The sequence below is a fragment of the Ips typographus genome, linkage group LG13 (genome assembly GCF_016097725.1).
Source record: "Ips typographus isolate SLU linkage group LG13, UJ_Ityp_2.0, whole genome shotgun sequence".
NCBI classification, from domain to species: domain Eukaryota; kingdom Metazoa; phylum Arthropoda; class Insecta; order Coleoptera; family Curculionidae; genus Ips; species Ips typographus.
The window spans coordinates 3821943-3843790 of NC_138434.1; the positions used below are offsets into that span (position 1 = coordinate 3821943).

Here is a 21848-nt window from a genome sequence, read left to right on the forward strand (position 1 = left end):
CATTAAATTTCCTATTCAATGACGTAAAAAACACTACAAAATTTGTTACAGTCAGGGAGAAAAGTGGTGTCAAAATTTGAACTGCTAGAAACACAGTTTGTAGAGACAGTCAGGTACAAAATCGCGTGTAACACCCACTTGGAGTGAGAAAATGACTGTTTTAAGTACATTTTTAGAATCTTCATTAAATTTCCTATTCAATGACGTAAAAAACACTACAAAATTTGTTACAGTCAGGGAGAAAAGCGGTGTCAAAATTTGAACTGCTAGAAACACAGTTTGTAGAGACAGTCAGGTACAAAATCGCGTGTAACACCCACTTGGAGTGAGAAAATGACTGTTTTAAGTACATTTTTAGAATCTTTATTAAATTTCCTATTCAATGACGTAAAAAACACTACAAAATTTGTTACAGTCAGGGAGAAAAGCGGTGTCAAAATTTGAACTGCTAGAAACACAGTTTGTAGAGACAGTCATGTACAAAATCGCGTGTAACACCCACTTGGAGTGAGAAAATGACTGTTTTAAGTACATTTTTAGAATCTTCATTAAATTTCCTATTAAATGACGTAAAAAACACTACAAAATTTGTTACAGTCAGGGAGAAAAGTGGTGTCAAAATTTGAACTGCTAGAAACACAGTTTGTAGAGACAGTCAGGTACAAAATCGCGTGTAACACCCACTTGGAGTGAGAAAATGACTGTTTTAAGTACATTTTTAGAATCTTCATTAAATTTCCTATTAAATGACGTAAAAAACACTACAAAATTTGTTACAGTCAGGGAGAAAAGCGGTGTCAAAATTTGAACTGGTAGAAACACAGTTTGTAGAGACAGTCAGGTATCAAATCGCATTTAACACCCACTTGGAGTGAGAAAATGACTGTTTTAAGTACATTTTTAGAATCTTCATTAAATTTCCTATTAAACGACGTAAAAAACACTACAAAATTTGTTACAGTCAGGGAGAAAAGTGGTGTCAAAATTTGAACTGCTAGAAACACAGTTTGTAGAGACAGTCAGGTACAAAATCGCGTGTAACACCCACTTGGAGTGAGAAAATGACTGTTTTAAGTACATTTTTAGAATCTTCATTAAATTTCCTATTAAATGACGTAAAAAACACTACAAAATTTGTTACAGTCAGGGAGAAAAGTGGTGTCAAAATTTGAACTGCTAGAAACACAGTTTGTAGAGACAGTCAGGTACAAAATCGCGTGTAACACCCACTTGGAGTGAGAAAATGACTGTTTTAAGTACATTTTTAGAATCTTCATTAAATTTCCTATTAAATGACGTAAAAAACACTACAAAATTTGTTACAGTCAGGGAGAAAAGCGGTGTCAAAATTTGAACTGGTAGAAACACAGTTTGTAGAGACAGTCAGGTATCAAATCGCATTTAACACCCACTTGGAGTGAGAAAATGACTGTTTTAAGTACATTTTTAGAATCTTCATTAAATTTCCTATTCAATGACGTAAAAAACACTACAAAATTTGTTACAGTCAGGGAGAAAAGCGGTGTCAAAATTTGAACTGCTAGAAACACAGTTTGTAGAGACAGTCAGGTACAAAATCGCGTGTAACACCCACTTGGAGTGAGAAAATGACTGTTTTAAGTACATTTTTAGAATCTTCATTAAATTTCCTATTCAATGACGTAAAAAACACTACAAAATTTGTTACAGTCAGGGAGAAAAGCGGTGTCAAAATTTGAACTGCTAGAAACACAGTTTGTAGAGACAGTCAGGTACAAAATCGCGTGTAACACCCACTTGGAGTGAGAAAATGACTGTTTTAAGTACATTTTTAGAATCTTCATTAAATTTCCTATTCAATGACGTAAAAAACACTACAAAATTTGTTACAGTCAGTGAGAAAAGCGGTGTCAAAATTTGAACTGCTAGAAACACAGTTTGTAGAGACAGTCAGGTACAAAATCGCGTGTAACACCCACTTGGAGTGAGAAAATGACTGTTTTAAGTACATTTTTAGAATCTTCATTAAATTTCCTATTCAATGACGTAAAAAACACTACAAAATTTGTTACAGTCAGGGAGAAAAGTGGTGTCAAAATTTGAACTGCTAGAAACACAGTTTGTAGAGACAGTCAGGTACAAAATCGCGTGTAACACCCACTTGGAGTGAGAAAATGACTGTTTTAAGTACATTTTTAGAATCTTCATTAAATTTCCTATTCAACGACCTAAAAAACACTACAAAATTTGTTACAGTCAGGGAGAAAAGTGGTGTTAAAATTTGAACTGCTAGAAACACAGTTTGTAGAGACAGTCAGGTACAAAATCGCGTGTAACACCCACTTGGAGTGAGAAAATGACTGTTTTAAGTACATTTTTAGAATCTTCATTAAATTTCCTATTCAATGACGTAAAAAACACTACAAAATTTGTTACAGTCAGGGAGAAAAGTGGTGTCAAAATTTGAACTGCTAGAAACACAGTTTGTAGAGACAGTCAGGTACAAAATCGCGTGTAACACCCACTTGGAGTGAGAAAATGACTGTTTTAAGTACATTTTTAGAATCTTCATTAAATTTCCTATTCAACGACCTAAAAAACACTACAAAATTTGTTACAGTCAGGGAGAAAAGCGGTGTCAAAATTTGAACTGGTAGAAACACAGTTTGTAGAGACAGTCAGGTATCAAATCGCATTTAACACCCACTTGGAGTGAGAAAATGACTGTTTTAAGTACATTTTTAGAATCTTCATTAAATTTCCTATTAAACGACGTAAAAAACACTACAAAATTTGTTACAGTCAGGGAGAAAAGTGGTGTCAAAATTTGAACTGCTAGAAACACAGTTTGTAGAGACAGTCAGGTACAAAATCGCGTGTAACACCCACTTGGTGTGAGAAAATTACTGTTTTAAGTACATTTTTAGAATCTTCATTAAATTTCCTATTCAACGACCTAAAAAACACTACAAAATTTGTTACAGTCAGGGAGAAAAGTGGTGTTAAAATTTGAACTGCTAGAAACACAGTTTGTAGAGACAGTCAGGTACAAAATCGCGTGTAACACCCACTTGGAGTGAGAAAATGACTGTTTTAAGTACATTTTTAGAATCTTCATTAAATTTCCTATTCAACGACCTAAAAAACACTACAAAATTTGTTACAGTCAGGGAGAAAAGCGGTGTCAAAATTTGAACTGGTAGAAACACAGTTTGTAGAGACAGTCAGGTATCAAATCGCATTTAACACCCACTTGGAGTGAGAAAATGACTGTTTTAAGTACATTTTTAGAATCTTCATTAAATTTCCTATTAAACGACGTAAAAAACACTACAAAATTTGTTACAGTCAGGGAGAAAAGTGGTGTCAAAATTTGAACTGCTAGAAACACAGTTTGTAGAGACAGTCAGGTACAAAATCGCGTGTAGCACCCACTTGGAGTGAGAAAATGACTGTTTTAAGTACATTTTTAGAATCTTTATTAAATTTCCTATTCAATGACGTAAAAAACACTACAAAATTTGTTACAGTCAGGGAGAAAAGCGGTGTCAAAATTTGAACTGCTAGAAACACAGTTTGTAGAGACAGTCAGGTACAAAATCGCGTGTAACACCCACTTGGAGTGAGAAAATGACTGTTTTAAGTACATTTTTAGAATCTTCATTAAATTTTCTATTCAATGACGTAAAAAACACTACAAAATTTGTTACAGTCAGGGAGAAAAGTGGTGTCAAAATTTGAACTGCTAGAAACACAGTTTGTAGAGACAGTCAACAATATACAGTGTTGTGCAAGAAGTGTGTTATTAAGGAGTTCGACGGTACATTTGGTGTCAGAAGTGGGATTGGAGAATCAAAGAAGAGATCCAGAGGAAGACAGAATAAACCGACCCGAAGAAAACTGAAGCTGTAAAAAATTGGCCTGTTCCGAAAGACAAGCACGAATTAAGAAGTTTTCTGGGATTGTGTTCCTATTACAGAAGGTTTGTTCGTGGATTTGCTGATATAGCCAGACCCCTACACAAATTGACGGAGAATAACCAGCCCTTCGAATGGACTACAACATGTCAGGAAGCCATGGAAGAACTGACTAACCCTTTCTTCTCCACCAGTTTTGGCTTTTCCACGACCTGGGGAAGAGTTTATTGTGGCACGCAGATGCTAGTAATATTGGTTTAGGCGGAGTTTTATCTCAAACCCAAGATGGTGAAGAACGAGTGATCGCCTATTTCAGCAAATCACTATCAAAGCCAGAGAGAAATTATTGCGTAACCAGGAAGGAGCTGTTAGCCGTAGTGAAGACAGTCGAGCAGTTTCACAAATATCTGTAGGGACAACGATTCAGACTAAGGACGGACCATGCCTCTCTGAAATGGCTATTTCAATTCAAAAATCCAAAAGGACAAATAGCTCGATGGTTGCAAAGACTTCAAGAATATGACTTCCAGATTGAACACAGAAAGGGACGTTTGCACGGAAACGCGGACGCAGTGTCACGAAGACCTTGTGTGAAAGGTTGCAATCACTGTAAACGCCTGGAGATAGCTGAATTTGGAAAGCTTTGTCGAAGGATCGCTCTGAAAAATGACATCGCATGGGATCGGGAAAACTTGGCTGCCGATCAACGAGAAGACCCCGATTTAGAACAGATAATTAACTGGAAAGAGCGTGGAGAAAGACCAAATTGGGAGTCTCCAACATTAAAGGGATATTGGGCATTATGGGAGTCCCTTATTATTGATGGAGATTTACTAAAAAGAAAATGGGAAAGTCCGGATGGGAAAGAAGAACGACTACAGGTAGTTCTGCCAAGAAACCGAGTTAGTGACGTACTGAAAGAAGCCCATAGTGGAATTGGTGGAGGGCACTTTGGCATCAACAAAACGTTAAATAAAGTTAGGGAAAGGTTCTATTGGCTACAAAGCCGCTCAGATGTAGAAGATTGGTGTCGGCGTTGCGCAGACTGTTTCAGTAGCAAGGGTCCCAAAACTCGGAGCCGAGGATGTATGAAGCAGTATAATGTCGGAGCTCCGTTTGAGAGGATTGCCGTTGATGTAGCTGGACCTTTTCCCAAAACTAATTCCGGAAATCGCTATCTCTTGGTCGCAATGGACTACTTCAGTAAATGGCCAGAAGTGTACGCAATACTAAACCAGGAAGCCGCTACTGTACCAGAAGTTCTGGTTGACAACTTTTTCTGCAGATTTGGAGTACCGAGAGAGCTGCATTCGGATCAAGGGCGTAATTTCGAATCGGCAGTATTCACGGAAGTGTGTGACCGATTGGGAATTAAGAAAACCAGAACTACTCCATTACACCCACAGTCAGACGGAATGGTGGAACGTTTCAACCGGACACTAGACAACTACCTAAGGACAGTCGTCGATAACAATCAGACAGATTGGGATCAGCACATTCCGTTGTTCCTGATGGCTTATCGATCGGCAGTACATGATTCCACTGGCAAAACACCAGCTAGTGTTGTCTTTGGAAGGGAGCTTCGTTTGCCAATGGATCTTCTTTTTGGACGACCGGAAGAACCCCCAGCCTCTTGTGATAGCTATTCAGAAAAATTGGCGCAACGCTTGCACGTGATCCATGAGGAAGTCCGGCAGAAGTTGAAATTTGCAAGCGACCGACTAAAGACAAGATATGACAAAAGGGCCAACAGCAGCGGATTCCAAGCCGGTGATCAGGTCTGGTTATACAATCCTGCTCGAAAGAAAGGAAAGTCGCCGAAGCTACAAAGGTCATGGGAGGGACCCTACGACGTTATAAAGCGTCTGAACGACGTCGTCTACAGAATACAACGAGGACATCGGGCGAAAATGAAAATAGTTCACCTGGATCGACTTGCACCTTACCGACTCAAAGCTGGGGAAGTTGATGATCGGGACGATCAACTCTAGGAGGGGGGCAGTGTTGCGAAGCGAACTTTTGATTATTAGTTAGGATTTCTTTAGTTATTTGTTGTTACCCCTGTATGTTACGTTGCCTTGTTTACGTTCTACATTCTTTTGTCTGTGTTCTAGAAAATCCTGGCTCCGTTGCTTATATAGAGAGAGATTTATGTTATGGCTTAATGAGTGTGAGAGAGAAAGTCAATTTCATGAATATTTGGGAATTTTCTAGAAACCATGGAAGCCTATATAAGCAGCTGAACCAGGCCTGGTTAGTTAGTTGTTGAGTTGATGGTTGTAGTGAAGTTGAAGTTGACAGTTAGCGAGGTTAAAAGTCAGTGTCAGTTTATTGTTTTGTAAACAATATACAGTGTTGTACAAGAAGTGTGTCATTAAGGAGTACGACGGTACAATACGTATAATATCAGTATTATTTGGAATAATACAATAATATTGAATAATCCATAATAATCCTCATATTACCATATAATATCAATATTATTTGGAATAATGCAATAATACCGGTATAATACCAATATTATAAATAATATCGCATACCATTGAATAATCTATGATAATCCTCATATTATATAATATGGGCCCAAATTTAAGAGAGTGTCACACCCCTCGCCAGAAACCTTTAAAATAAATGATGCAAACATCACCCTATCCGAAAGTGTAAAATTCCTAGGTATTTACATTAATGAATTTTTAGATTGGTCAGTCCATATAAAAGACACTGTTAAAAACCTAAATTCAGTTTGTTATGGTATGCGGGTCATTGGCAAATACATGGAAGAGAAAATACTGAAAATGGTGTACCCGGCAAACTTTGAGTCTGTTATGAAGTATGGTATAATGTTTTGGGGACGACATTCATTGATACAAAACGTTTTTGTAGCACAAAAACGTGCTGTAAGAATAATTAAGAAAAAAAAGTTCCTGGAAAGCTGTAGGGGTGAGTTTAGGAGTCTGTGTTATTTATGTTTATGAATGTCTCCTATTTTACATTAAGCATAAGGATCGTTTTGACATACAATTCCAAAATAAGTATGAAACCAGACAATTAAAATTCCTCTATCCAGCTCACGGACTCAAGCTTACAGAAAAAAATGGTTAAAACAGTACCTGGTAGAATTGGAGCCATATAGCTTAGAAGACCTATGTAACCAGTTGTAAATTTGAAATAAATAAAAATAAAAAAATAATAATTAATAATTTAATTTTTTTTTTTTTTTTTTTTTTTTTTTTTTAATGTCAAAAAATCAGGTGGAAGCGGTAGAAATAACGTCGCTAGAGGGCGTCAAAATTGCTCAACCATTTTTAGTGCAAGTCTCAAATTGACAGTTTTTACTTTAACAGTCCGTAACTCTGTTAATTTGACAGATACGTCAAAATGACAGATACAGTTTTGTAGAGCAGATTTCTAGCTTTCTAAAAATGTCAAAAAATCAGGTGGAAGCGGTAGAAATAACGTCGCTAGAGGGCGTCAAAGTTGATCAACTATCTTTAGTGCAAGTCTCAAATTGACAGTTTTTACTTTAACAGTCCGTAACTCTGTTAATTTGACAGGTACGTCAAAATGACAGATACAGTTTTATAGAGCAGATTTCGAGCTTTCTAAAAATGTCAAAAAATCAGGTGGAAGCGGTAGAAATAACGTCGCTAGAGGGCGTCAAAGTTGATCAACTATCTTTAGTGCAACTCTCAAATTGACAGTTTTTACTTTAACAGTCCGTAACTCTGTTAATTTGACAGATACGTCAAAATGACAGATACAGTTTTATAGAGCAGATTCCGAGCTTTCTAAAAATGTCAAAAAATCAGGTGGAAGCGGTAGAAATAACGTCGCTAGAGGGCGTCAAAGTTGATCAACTATCTTTAGTGCAACTCTCAAATTGACAGTTTTTACTTTAACAGTCCGTAACTCTGTTAATTTGACAGATACGTCAAAATGACAGATACAGTTTTGTAGAGCAGATTTCTAGCTTTCTAAAAATGTCAAAAAATCAGGTGGAAGGGGTAGAAATAACGCCGCTAGAGAACGTCAAAATTGCTCAACCATTTTTAGTGCAAGTCTCAAATTGACAGTTTTTACTTTAACGAACCGTAACTCTGTTAATTTGACAGATACGTCAAAATGACAAATGAACAGTTTTATAGAGCAGATTTCGAGCTTTCTTAAAATGTCAAAAAATCAGGTGGAAGCGGTAGAAATAACGTCGCTAGAGGGCGTCAAAGTTGATCAACTATCTTTAGTGCAACTCTCAAATTGACAGTTTTTACTTTAACAGTCCGTAACTCTGTTAATTTGACAGATACGTCAAAATGACAGATACAGTTTTATAGAGCAGATTTCTAGCTTTCTAAAAATGTCAAAAAATCAGGTGGAAGCGGTAGAAATAACGTCGCTAGAGGGCGTCAAAGTTGATCAACTATCTTTAGTGCAACTCTCAAATTGACAGTTTTTACTTTAACAGTCCGTAACTCTGTTAATTTGACAGATACGTCAAAATGACAGATACAGTTTTATAGAGCAGATTTCGAGCTTTCTTAAAATGTCAAAAAATCAGGTGGAAGCGGTAGAAATAACGTCGCTAGAGGGCGTCAAAGTTGCTCAACCATTTTTAGTGCAAGTCTCAAATTGACAGTTTTTACTTTAACAGTTCGTAACTCTGTTAATTTGACAGATACGTCAAAATGACAGATACAGTTTTGTAGAGCAGATTTCGAGCTTTCTTAAAATGTCAAAAAATCAGGTGGAAGCGGTAGAAATAACGTCGCTAGAGGGCGTCAAAGTTGATCAACTATCTTTAGTGCAAGTCTCAAATTGACAGTTTTTACTTTAACGGTCCGTAACTCTGTTAATTTGACAGATACGTCAAAATGACAGATACAGTTTTGTAGAGCAGATTTCGAACTTTCTAAAAATGTCAAAAAATCAGATGGAAGCGGTAGAAATAACGCCGCTAGAGAACGTCAAAATTGCTCAACCATTTTTAGAGCGTCTCAAATTGACAGTTTTCACTTTAGTGGTCCGTAACTCTGTTAATTTGACAGATGCGTCAAAATACACAGACTTACCTTAACCAACAAGAGCTACCTCAATAACAGCATCAAACTGTACAACTCCCTGCCCAAATGAACTAAAAACTTTGCCCTATGCTACATTTAAAACAAAAATAAAACAATTACTTTTAGATCTGTGTCCTTACTCCTTAGATGAATTTTATATTAGCAATAGTTACACCATATAAGTAATGTTTTAGTTATGCTGTATATTGTGTAATTTGTAAAATATATGTACCTTTGACAATGCTAAACACTGCAATGCTGTGTACTTGAGCAAATAAAGCATTTATTATTATTATTATTATTAACTAAGGTTTTATGAAGGAATTAGTACATTTATGATGTTGATAATTATTAATAAAGATTTCATATAAAATCGTTTTAATCTTCAATGATATGATAAAAGAATTAATTTTAAGGATGTATTTCATCAAGGTTTATCATTATCTCAATACCAGGGGACATTTGAAGATATCCTGAGGCAGCTTAAATAATTTAAAGGCATTTCAATGTATTTCAAGACAATTTGTGGCATTTGCGGCAGTTATAAGGCATTTTGGGGGACAAAAAATGATCGGCGGACTATCAGACCTTTGCTGACAGATAGTTAGACAATTAAGACAGTAAAGCTTGGAGACCTGAATCACCTGATCTCTACACAAATTTTTTCTTTCTTTGGGGTTATTTGAAGTCAGTTTTTGCAACAATGCTCCAATCCAAAAAAGAGCTGCATTTTTAAGAAATGCTGTATGTGCATTTGCAGATTGTCATGCATATTTTTTAACAAACATATTAAACATTTACTGAAATTGTTTTTGACTTTAAAAGAAAACCTAAATGTGTAATAAATTTAAAAACTAATTATTTGGTTAATCATTTCTAAAACTGTGAAATAAAGATGTTAGAAATTAAGGTTTTATTAATTTCAAGCTGCTCTTAAAACACTGTGTTACCACCTACACAATGCATTTAGAAAATGAATGTAAGGAAGTTAATTTAGTGTCTCATCAAAAAACTTCACTGTATTGAGTCATAAACACTAATAAAAATGGATAATAACTACAAAAAACTTACTTGAAATAATCAATCATCCTCTGAGACACAAAGGGAGCCCATAGAAACTCCACTCTAACATTCAGCTTGTTATTGATGTAAGACAAATTGGTATTAACACTTTCAAGCTCAGTTATAGAGTTCTCATTTTTGGAAATGTGCTTGACAAAACCGTAATACAATTGCTGCACTCTACTGTCCCCTATAAAGGTAAAATATGTTTTGGAGCCGTAGTAGGCTTTGTAGCGCAAACATCTCTTGGTGTCTCTAAAATTATTACTTTAGTGGACAGAAATAAAAAATTGGGATAAATAAGTTACATGGCTACATAGGGGTGTAGCATGCACCCGTAAGGCTGCCATTGCTGGTCACCTTTATATCTACCATCAGACAATAACCAGCGGCAAGAATTAGTTCCTGTAATTTTACTAATGCTAGAATGAAACTGTGGTGGTGCAAGCAGGACTTACCGTATTTGACGTCGTATTTTACATGCAACAAAGCGTGGTAACAAGCAAAGCTCAGGATCATCAAAAAAGCAACTTTTTTTGCATTCTTTGAGTTGATTTCCTCAATGATTCTTTCTATCTTGGAGTTTTCGTTCGCCATTTATGTTCGTTTCTCTAAGTAATCCACACGCACACATTCACTAGTATTTGCACTCAGTTTTGATTTAATAGATTCAAGAATTTAAGGAATAAATTAACTTTATTTGGGTACTATTGGTAAACAAATATTCAGTCACCTAACCTCAAAATAGAACAACCGGTAAATGTCAAGTGTCAATTAGGCCTGTCAATGAAATGTCAAAAATAGTTGACTGAAACTTTTGGAAGGACAAACACGGCCATTAAAGGACACTTTCTTATGAATACTGATAGAGTTTTAGCTTAAATTTGGCGATTTTCTAAAGACTTTCAGTTGATATTTCCTAAAATGCCTGCCAAATTCATAAAAAAAGTGTGTTTTAATGGTCGTTTTTGCGCTTCCAAAAGTTTCAATCAGCTGTTTTTGACATTTCATTGGAGTGCCTACTGGGATGTAAAATTTCAGGAAAATTAAATTTATGGAAATTTTTCCAGAAAAATTGGAAAATCTGAAAATTCAAGATTAATTAGTTTTTTTACATTTTTGAACTATTAACTTGAAGGTATTCAGGCAGTTGAGGTTAATTTGGAAAATAAAAAAATTTTACTTAAAAATTTCTTGACAATTCTAGTTTTTAATTTTTTAAAGTCAAACGGTACCTTGTATCAAAAAAGTGTATAGAAGGTAAAAGTTGCATCCCATCTAGGTGCATTTGTGATAAAAACTTCAGAGTTCTAACCGGAAACGTTCCTGAGATATTGAGCAAAGACTGCAATAAAAAAGGAGAGTCAACTTTGACGCCCTCTAGCGGCTAAACAGGGAAACTTAGCCGTACCCCTTCAACGTCACGTGTTCATTAACTTTCTCAGCCATATTCTTTCGGTTTGTGATTTTGGAAAAAGTCACGTGGCCTCCGTATGGTTTTGTAATAATGGTGCCATGTGACTTTTAGGTCAATTCGAGTTTGGATCTGAAATCATGGGTCAAAAGAAAGCGTCTCTTGTTATATGGTGGTTTTATACAGGGTGTTTCAAATAAGCTGAAAAAATGCACGAAAATTTAATCTAAATTAGGGATTTTTGGGCCTATTATACTAACGGCGACCATTTTGGATTTTACTTAATCAAATAATTTTTTTTAATTAATTTGAACTTGGGGAACACAAATCTGACGTCCGTTTTACTCTAATTCACCGTTTCGGAAATGACCTTGAAATAATGTCAATTTTGACACTTTAGGACGTGGCACCCTTGCAAAATGACATTTTGACAATTGACACACTTACGTCATTTTTGTACTATTTAAGCAGTTAAGGTTAATTTTAAAAATTTCAAATCTCTATCCTCAAACTGACATATTTCACTTTAACGGTTTGTAACTCTGTTAATTTGACAGATACGTCAAAATGACAGATACAGTTTTGTAGAGCAAATTTTGAGCTTTCTAAAAATGTCAAAAAATCAGGTGGTATCTGTCAACCATTCTTAGTGCAAGTCTGAAATTGACAGTTTTTACTTTAACGGTCCGTAACTCTGTTCATTTGACAGATACGTCAAAATGACAGATACGGTTTTGTAGAGCTGATTTTGAGCTTTCTAAAAATGTAAAAATAACAGGTGGTAGCGGTACAAATAACGCCGCTAGAGGGCGTCAAAGTTGCTCAACCATTTTTAGTGCAAGTCTGAAATTGACAGTTTTCACTTTAACGGTCCGTAACTCTGTTAATTTGACAGATACGTCAAAATGACAAATAAACAGTTTTATAGAGCAGATTTTGAGTTTTCTAAAAATGTCAAAAAATCAGATGCTAGCGGTAGAAATAACGCCACTAGAGAGCGTCAAAGTTGCTCAACCATTTATAGTGCAAGTTTGAAATTGACAGTTTTTACTTTAACAGTCCGTAACTCTGTTAATTTGACAGATACGTCAAAATGACAAATTAACAGTTTTGAAGAGCAGAGTTCGAGCTTTCTAAAAATGTAAAAAAACAGGTTGTAGTGGTACAAATAACGCCGCTAGAGGGCATCAAATTTGCTCAACCATATTTAGTGCAAGTCTGAAATTAACACTTTTCTCTTTAACGGTCCGTAACTCTGTTAATTTGACAGAAATGTCAAAATGACAGATACAGTTTTGTAGAGCAGATTTCGAGCTTTCTAAAAATCATAAATAAACGTCGCTAGAGAGCGTCAAAGTTGCTCAACCATATTTAGTGCGTCTGAAATTGACAGTTTTTACTTTAACAGTCTGTAACTCTGTTAATTTGACAGATACGTCAAAATGACAAATGAACAGTTTTATAGAGCAGATTTTGAGCTTTCTAAAAATGTCAAAAAATCAGGTGGTAGCGGCAGAAATAACGTCGCTAGAGAGCGTCAAAGTTGCTCAACCATTTTTAGTGCGTCTCAAATTGACAGTTTTTACTTTAACAGTCCGTAACTCTGATAATTTGACAGATGCGTCAAAATGACAGATACAGTTTTGTAGAGAAGATTTCGAACTTTCTAAAAATGTAAAAAAATCAGGTGGAATCGGTAGAAATAACGCCGCTAGAAAGCGCCAAAGTTGCTCAACCATTCTTAGTGCAAGTCTGAAATTGACAGTTTTTACTTTAACGGTCCGTAACTCTGTTAATTTGACAGATACGTCAAAATGACAGATACAGTTTTGTAGAGCAGATTTCGAGCTTTCTAAAAATGTAAAAAAATCAGGTGGAATCGGTAGAAATAACGCCGCTAGAAAGCGCCAAAGTTGCTCAACCATTCTTAGTGCAAGTCTGAAATTGACAGTTTTTACTTTAACGGTCCGTAACTCTGTTAATTTGACAGATACGTCAAAATGACAAATTAACTGTTTGGTAGAGCAGATTTCCAGCTTTCTAAAAACGTAAAAAAAAACAGGTGGTAGCGGTACAAATAACGTCGCTAGAAAGCGTCAAATTTGCTCAACCATATTTAGTGCAAGTCTCAAATTGACAGTTTTCACTTTAACAGTCCGTAACTCAGTTAATTTGACAGATACGTCAAAATGACAAATTAACAGTTTGGTAGAGCAGATTTCGAGCTTTCTAAAAATGTCAAAAATCAGGTGGTAGCGGTAGAAATAACGCCGCTAGAGAACGTCAAAATTGCTCAACCATTTTTAGTGCGTCTCAATTTGACAGTTTTCACTTTAACGGACCGTAACTCTGTTAATTTGACAGATACGTCAAAACGACAGATACAGTTTTGTAGAGCAGATTTCGAGCTTTCTAAAAATGTCAAAAAATCAGGTGGTAGCGGTAGAAATAACGCCGCTAGAGGGCGTTAAAGTTGCTCAACCATCTTTAGTGCAAGTCTCAAATTAACAGTCCGTAACTCTGTTAATTTAACAGATACGTCAAAATGACAGATACAGTTTTGTAGAGAAGATTTCGAACTTTCTAAAAATGTCAAAAAATCAGGTGGTAGCGGTAGAAATAACGTCGCTAGAGAGCGTCAAAATTGCTCAACCATTTTCAGTGCGTCTCAAATTGACAGTTTTCACTTTAACAGTCCGTAACTCAGTTAGTTTGACAGATACGTCAAAATGACAAATTAACAGTTTGGTAGAGCAGATTTCGAGCTTTCTAAAAATGTCAAAAATCAGGTGGTAGCGGTAGAAATAACGCCGCTAGAGAACGTCAAAATTGCTCAACCATTTTTAGTGCGTCTCAATTTGACAGTTTTCACTTTAACGGTCTGTAACTCTGTTTAATTTAACAGATACGTCAAAATGACAAATGAACAGTTTTGTAGAGCAGATTTCGAGCTTTCTAAAAAATGCCAAAAAATCATGTAGTAGCGGTAGAAATAACGCCACTAGAAAGCGTCAAAGTTGCTCAACCATTTTTAGTGCAAGTTTGAAATTGACAGTTTTTACTTTAACAGTCCGTAACTCTGTTAATTTGACAGATACGTCAAAATGACAAATTAACAGTTTTGAAGAGCAGAGTTCGAGCTTTCTAAAAATGTAAAAAAATCAGGTGGGAGCAGTACAAATAACCCCGCTAGAGGGCGTCAAATTTGCTCAACCATTTTTAGTGCAAGTTTGAAATTGACAGTTTTCACTTTAGTAGTCTGTAACTCTGTTAATTTGACAGATACGTCAAAATGACAGATACAGTTTTGTAGAGCAGATTTTGAGCTTTCCAAAAATGTCAAAAAATCAGGTGGTAGCGGTAGAAATAACGCCGCTAGAGGGCGTCAAAGTTGCTCAACCATCTTTAGTGCAAGTCTCAAATTAACACTCCGTAACTTTGTTAATTTAACAGATACGTCAAAATGACAGATACAATTTTGTAGAGCAGATTTCGATCTTTCTAAAAATGTAAAAAAATCAGGTGGAATCGGTAGAAATAACGCCGCTAGAAAGCGCCAAAGTTGCTCAACCATTCTTAGTGCAAGTCTGAAATTGACAGTTTTTACTTTAACGGTCCGTAACTCTGTTAATTTGACAGATACGTTAAAATGACAAATAAACGGTTTTATAGAGCAGATTTAGAGCTTTCTAAAAATGTAAAAAAAAACAGGTGGTAGCGATACAAATAACGTCGCTAGAGAGCGTCAAAGTTGCTCAACCATTTTTAGTGCAAGTCTGAAATTGACAGTTTTCAATTTAACAGTCCGTAACTCTGTTAATTTGACAGATACGTCAAAATGACAGATAATCTTCACTTGAATAGGTCTGGAAGAAGGATGCCCCCGCTGACGGAGGGGCTCTTCTGGCGCTCTTCTTGTTCTCCATTTCTTCTTTCTTCGTCAGCTCGTCCATCTCTGGTGGTCCTGGCAAACTATAGGATGTCCAAACAACCGGATTTTACAGCATTTACAGCCTACAGTTTAGGGGAGTTAGGGTCTGGTGAGTGGGGGGCGGTTTTCCCCCTTTTGCGTAGGCAAAGCTGGGGAAAGTTAGCACCGGGATAACTGCGGAAAGGTTCTACCCAGATTTTGCGAATAAAATTCTTGCCACCGGGGGGGGGGAAGTTCTGGGAGGAATTGTAGTCCTCTTCTTGGCTGGTTGGTCCTGAATTCGTCCGAGATCGTCAATCGTTTCAGATTATATAGACGGTTTCAGCATCCAGGGAAGAGTTTTTCCATCTACCTTAAAGACATGCGACATTTAGTTGAAAAGTGCTTTGGGATAGCATTGTGGCTCTTTAGCGCCGCCTATTAGCACAGGACCAAATTACGCTGAAGCGGTCACAGGAAATGTGCTTAGCTCAAGAGGTGGCAGCACGTAGCGTGATAATCCAACAAGAAACGGCAACAGCGTCAAACAGTTCCGCTACGTCAAACGTCAATAGGAGAGGTGTGTGAGGACCAAGTCTGACATGACCTTAGACCATGAGAGTCAAAAGCAGCTAGACTATGAACCATCTATAAAGAATCTTCAAACTCATAAGGCTACAGGAAAATTTACAGTCACTGTAAAGCTGAACAATAAACCGCATACTATGGAAGTGGATTCAGGTGCAGCATTTGTTTGGTCTGTGCTAACGCCAGTGCGACATTTGACGTTGACGTATGTCATTTTTTGATGTTCGAAAATTTACCGCGATTTTGCAAGACGTTTTTTTGTTGTTTACTAACCTAACATTTTGGTAGAGAATTAAGTGTGCATATAGCACGTTGTACGTTTATATCATTAAGTTAAACCTGAATATATTACAACAGTTATTTCAAACAAATGCAGTCTATTGCTTTCATTGATGGTAGTGGTCAGTCAATCACTAATTGAGACCCCACGAAGTCGCACAGCATTCACTGTCATTGGACAATTTGATTTCCAAAGGCTATATTCGGGGAAGGCACCGGTTATTAAGCCCACCAAGACTATCAGAATGCTGTAATATCAACCAGTGGTGAGTGCATTCTGATTCTGGAAGATGACCAAAGTAGCTTGGTTGGACAAAATTGGTTTTGTCCTTTCTATAGCAGGTTTTCATCAAATTTCAAATACAATTGATTACATTAACGAGTTTCCAGAAGTATTCGAATCCAATTTGGGTTCATACAAGGGTCCACCAGTTTCCTTTGGTTTTGAAGCCAGGAAGGTTCCTTTTGCATTAAAGGATAAAATAGACAAGGAACTTGACAGACTTCTTGAAGAAGGAGTTTTGGAACCTGTAGCTTACCTGGATGGAAGCAGATGGATCAGATGGAAGCGTAGCTGGATGGAAGCAGCACAGGATCGGCAAGGATGGATGAAGCTACGGGAGACCTATGTCCAGCAGTGGACGCGATTGGTCGATTGATGATGATGATGATGAGCTTACCCAAAGTGGTGCACTCCCATTGTGGTGGTAGTAAAAGGTGATGGTCAAGTATGTATGGAGATTACAGAAGCACTATTAATCGTGCTTTGCGTGCAAATACATAGCAAGTACCACGCATTTAGGATATCTTGGCCACATTGGCTGGAGGAAGTGTCTATGCCAAGCTTGACATGGCTTAAGCTTATGCTACAACTAGTGATTTTGTCTTGTTTACCGCAATCGAGTGTCTCTGCAGCTCATCCTCGTTTTCTGATGTAATTACTGCGTCATCCTACCGGAAAAGATGTTCACCGCAAAGGAGTGGCTACCGAAACTCGTCAAGATCCAATTCTGGCCCAAATTTTGCGGTGGGTTCAGAAAGGTTGGCCAGATAAAAGCAACAAACTGTTATCCCATTTCATGCCATACTCTATGAGAAGAAATGAGATATGTTGTTACCAAGATTGTCTTCTGTGGAGCTCCAGGGTGATAATTCCACACCAGAGGCCTATTCTTGAAAGCAGGAAACGGAATTCTCAAGAGAAGTGTTGATAGAATGTGACAGAAGAAGCTGACAATGGCGGGTTCCTGTTACATTCTACAGGTCTTTCTCTTGATAATTCCCTTCCCTCGTTTCAAGAATACGCACCCAGGAAGGAGGAAAACTGTCCTAAAGGTTCTTCACTCTGCTCATCCAGGAATTGTAAAAATAAAAGCCTGACTCGTTCATATGTATGGTGGCCCAATTTGGATAAAGACATCGAGGAACTGGTGAGCACTTGCCTAGACTGTCAAATAAAGCACCAGTACATCCTGGGGAGTGGGCACGGGCGCCTTGGTCTGGGATTCACTTGGATTTTGCTGGTTCAATCTATTTTTTTATGGTTGCAAGTGGCTTGAGGTTAGACAGGTTCCAACTACATGGACAGTTGCTGCTTTAAGGGTTCTGCGGTGTCTGATAATGGGACAGCTCTTACATCCAAGGAATTTCAGAAGTTTCTGAAAGACAATGGCATACGTCAGGCACTGGTAGCGCCATACCACCCAAGCAGTAATGCTCAGGCTGAAAGGATGGTCCAAAACCTTAAGACAGCACTGAAGAAAATGCCAGAAAACGACGTCTCATTGAAATTGTCACGCTCTTGTGTCCCAACATGTAACTCCGCATTGTATGACTGGTAGTTCAGAGTTTACAGAGTTAGACAGAGTTTACCCCGATTTCTAAGGATAACGAAACAAGAGAGTTTTTTAGGATGAAGAAGCTCTTTCCTGCCGGACCAGAAGTGGATTCCATCAATAACCATTGTCAGTCAATCAGGACCAGTCAGTTACCATGCGAAGACCACAGAGGGAAAGATAATTAGAAGCCACACCGATCAACAACGAGCCAGGATGGAGAAAAAACAAGACCAAACTGAAGAACCAACTGAATGTTGAGATTTCCGTACCAGTTCCGATAACAGAACCTGAGGTAATGGTGACCGCATCTGATGGTATAGATGTTGAGGAAGATCAACTCCAGCGCGTCTAACATGGCTAAGAGCGCCTCCAAAGTGATTGAGCGATTTTGTATGCTCATAATCTTATTGTGATCTAAGGGGGAGGAGTGTTGTGTACTCGTGGCAACACTGTTTTTGTAGGTTAAGTTAGTTTTTTTTATGTCATAACCAGGAACACGTGGTTTCCTAGGGTTAACTTATGTCCAAGCGCCTTGAATAAGCCTACGAGCAGTATAATTACATAATACTAGTTGTAAGGTGTTTGCAATGATTGATTATGACAAAAAGACAATTTACTTACACTATTTTTTTAATAACAATTAGAATAATTACATTTGATTGAGTCACACACTTTTAGGCGTGTTGGGAGTGATGGTGGTGGTCGTAGGGGGTGGAGCACCTTTGCCGTAACGCCTACTAGGGGCGGGGTCGCCAATATTCAAGGTCCTCAGCAATGTGTTCCTAAAATCTTCGGAAAAGAGGCAGTAAATGTAGAATGTGATTGAGTAGTTGGTCACCTCCAAAAGATTGGCTATTGCTCGGAAAACCTATACGATTTACTTTGTACTAAACAGAGATAGTATTAACTGAACGTGACGCTTACTTGATAAGGGTAGTTGGATAGATTGTCGTCTGATAAAGTCACATTCAGTATAACCATTGGAGTCACGCACACCAAGAAGAGAATGCTGGTTGAACCTAGTAAAAGTACCAAACGACGTTCTTCCGCAAACTTCCTGGGGTCTTCCTCCCCTGATACGGTCCTGCTTAAGGTCATCCTACGACGCTTGTCACATGACCTCCTACAACACCCTGTGTCACTCTCTTTTAAAACTGTCAAATATCAAAGTGACAGAGTACCGATAAACTATTAAAATCCTCAAATTCAACGCGGCGAGCAACATCACCGGCACAACCTTGAAGATCACCTCCAATATAATTTTATACACGCTGTAGCACGGGTGCATTATATACAGGGTGTTTTCAGTCCGCTGGTAAATCAGCTGACCTTGGGGCAGGACAGTGCAGGTCCGCACGTAGCTCCGAAACATGACAGGAATGTAGGTCACAAAAGTGAGAATAGGGATAAGGGTGACCGCCCTTATAGGGGAGCCTAGTATAGGCCGGGCGTGGCCTGGGTGGCACACGCTCACATAACGCTCTAAAGTCAATGCTAGGAGCATCATTACCCCCACTCCAAGACAGCCATTACCTGATGGTTAAAATCAATTACAAATGTTTATTAAACAGGGAAAAAACCAACCTAGGAATAATTCAAGGTGGGCAAAGTAGTAAGCTGGAATTGGGCTGTCCCAGTGGCCTTTTTCCTTGTGAACTAGTACCCTCCAGGCGAATGGAAGGGCGAAGATAATGGCCAGAAGGGCTGCGGCCGAATAACCTGAAAAAGAAAGTAAATAAGTGATTTTTGAAACACCATTCATGCAAACTATCCCTATCCGTGTTAATGAACAGTGTTGCCAATGCCAAGTCAAAATATTTAATGGAGGAAGAAACAAAAAACGGTAGATCAAAACAAATTCACTGATTTTACATTATTATACAGGGTGTCTTTTAACGTGGTTTTAAAAACGTTTCTAAACCTAGATTTTTGCAATTTTAGAGCATAGTTTGACAGTTTTGACGTAAGTAACAGTTGTTACGCTATTGTAGAACACTATGTAGCTAGGCGGTCATGTGACAAATGTCAAAATAACGGTTATAAATCTCAGAGATACGTTTTATATCAAATACTGCAAAAAACGTTTCTAAACTATGATTTTTGCAACTTTAGAGCATAATTTGACAGTTTTGACGCAAGTGACACTTGTCACGTGATTGTAGAATATTTAGCTAGAAGGTCACGTGACAATTGTCAAAATGACTGTCATAATTCAAAGAAACACGTTTTATATCAAATACTGCAAGAAAATGTTTCTAAACTCTGATTTTTGCAACTTCAGAGCACAGTTTGACAGTTTTGACGTTAGTGACAGTTGTCACATGATTTTAGAACACTATTTAGCTAGGCGGTCACGTGACAAGTGTCAAAATAACTGTCATAAATCTCAGAAACACGTTTTATACCAAATACTGCAAAAAACGTTTCTAAATTATGATTTTTGCAACTCTAGAGCATAGTTTGACAGTTTTGACAAAAGTGACAGTTGTCACGTGATTGTAGAACACTATTTAGCTAGAAGGTCACGTGACAAATTGTCAAAATGACTGTCATAATTCAAAGAAACACGTTTTATACCAAATACTGCAAAAAACGTTTCTAAGCTATGATTTTTGCAACTTTAGAGCATAGTTTGACAGTTTTGACGCAAGTGACAGTTGTCACGTGATTGTAGAATATTATTTAGCTAGGCGGTCCCATGACAATGGTCAAAATAACTGTTATAAATCTCAGAGATACGTTTTATAGCAAATACTGCAAAAAACTGTTTCTAAACCTTGATTCTTGCAACTCTAGAGCATAGTTTGACAGTTTTAACGTTAGTGACAGTTGTCACGTGATTGTAAAACACTATTTAGCTAGAAGGTCACGTGACAAATTGTCAAAATGACTGTCATAATTCAAAGAAACTCGTTTTATATCAAATATTGCAAGAAAACGTTTCTAAACTCTGATTTTTGCAACTTTAGAGCATAGTTTGTCAGTTTTGACGTTAGTGACAGTGGTTACGTGATTGTAGAACACTATTCAGCTGGACGGTCACGTGACAATTGTCAAAATAACTGTCATAATTCTCAGAAGCACGTTTTATATCAAATACCGCAAGAAAACGTTTCTAATTCCTGATTTTTGCAACTTTAGAGCATAGTTTGACAGTTTTGACGTTAGTGACAGTTCTCACGTGATTGTAGAATACTACTTAGCCACACGGTCACGTGACAATTGTCAAAATAATTGTTACAAATCTCAGAGACACGTTTTATATCAAATACTGCAAGAAAAGTTTTGAACTCTGATTTTTGCAATGTTAGAGCACAGTTTGACAGTTTTTACGTTAGTGACAATTGTCACGTGATTACAGAACACTATTATAACTAGGCAATCACGTGACAATTGTCCAAATAATTGTCATAAATCTCAGATACACGTTTTATAACAAATACTGCAAGAAAACTTTAAAAACCCTGATTTTGGCCACTTTTGATCACAGTTTGTCAGTTTTAACGTTAGTGACAGTTGTCAGGTGATTGTAGAACACTATTTAGCTAGACGGTCACGTGACAATTGTCAAAATAACTGTCATAATTCTCAGAAGCACGTTTTATATCAAATACCGCAAGAAAACGTTTCTAATTCCTGATTTTTGCAACTTTAGAGCATAGTTTGACAGTTTTGACATAAGTGACAGTTGTCACGTGATTGTAGAACACTATTTAGCTAGACGGTCACGTGACATTTGTCAAAATAGCTGTCATAATTCTCAGAAACACGATTTATATCAAATACTGCAAGAAAACGTTTATA

The 21848-nt window shown here is 37.2% G+C and overlaps 3 protein-coding genes across 3 annotated transcripts in view; all 3 read right to left on the minus strand.

The window, feature by feature from the left end:
- The window catches only part of LOC145737249 (N-acetylneuraminate (7)9-O-acetyltransferase), a 34077-nt gene extending 23304 nt beyond the window's left edge, over positions 1-10773 (minus strand). Inside the window, exons 1-3 of the mRNA XM_081991861.1 lie at positions 10474-10773; positions 10324-10420; positions 10025-10270 (exon numbers count right to left, since the gene is read on the minus strand). Of these exons, the coding sequence (XP_081847987.1) occupies positions 10025-10270; positions 10324-10420; positions 10474-10612 (482 nt within the window). The 5' untranslated portion in view covers positions 10613-10773. The remainder of the gene's footprint in view (positions 1-10024; positions 10271-10323; positions 10421-10473) is intronic.
- The window catches only part of Taf1 (TATA-box binding protein associated factor 1), a 282189-nt gene that overhangs the window by 225964 nt on the left and 34377 nt on the right, over positions 1-21848 (minus strand). The window lies entirely within an intron of this gene.
- LOC145737198 (putative G-protein coupled receptor B0563.6) overlaps positions 18657-21848 on the minus strand; it is an 86604-nt gene continuing 83412 nt past the window's right edge. Inside the window, exons 4-7 of the mRNA XM_081991799.1 lie at positions 19629-19763; positions 19226-19577; positions 18969-19167; positions 18657-18912 (exon numbers count right to left, since the gene is read on the minus strand). Of these exons, the coding sequence (XP_081847925.1) occupies positions 18709-18912; positions 18969-19167; positions 19226-19577; positions 19629-19763 (890 nt within the window). The 3' untranslated portion in view covers positions 18657-18708. The remainder of the gene's footprint in view (positions 18913-18968; positions 19168-19225; positions 19578-19628; positions 19764-21848) is intronic.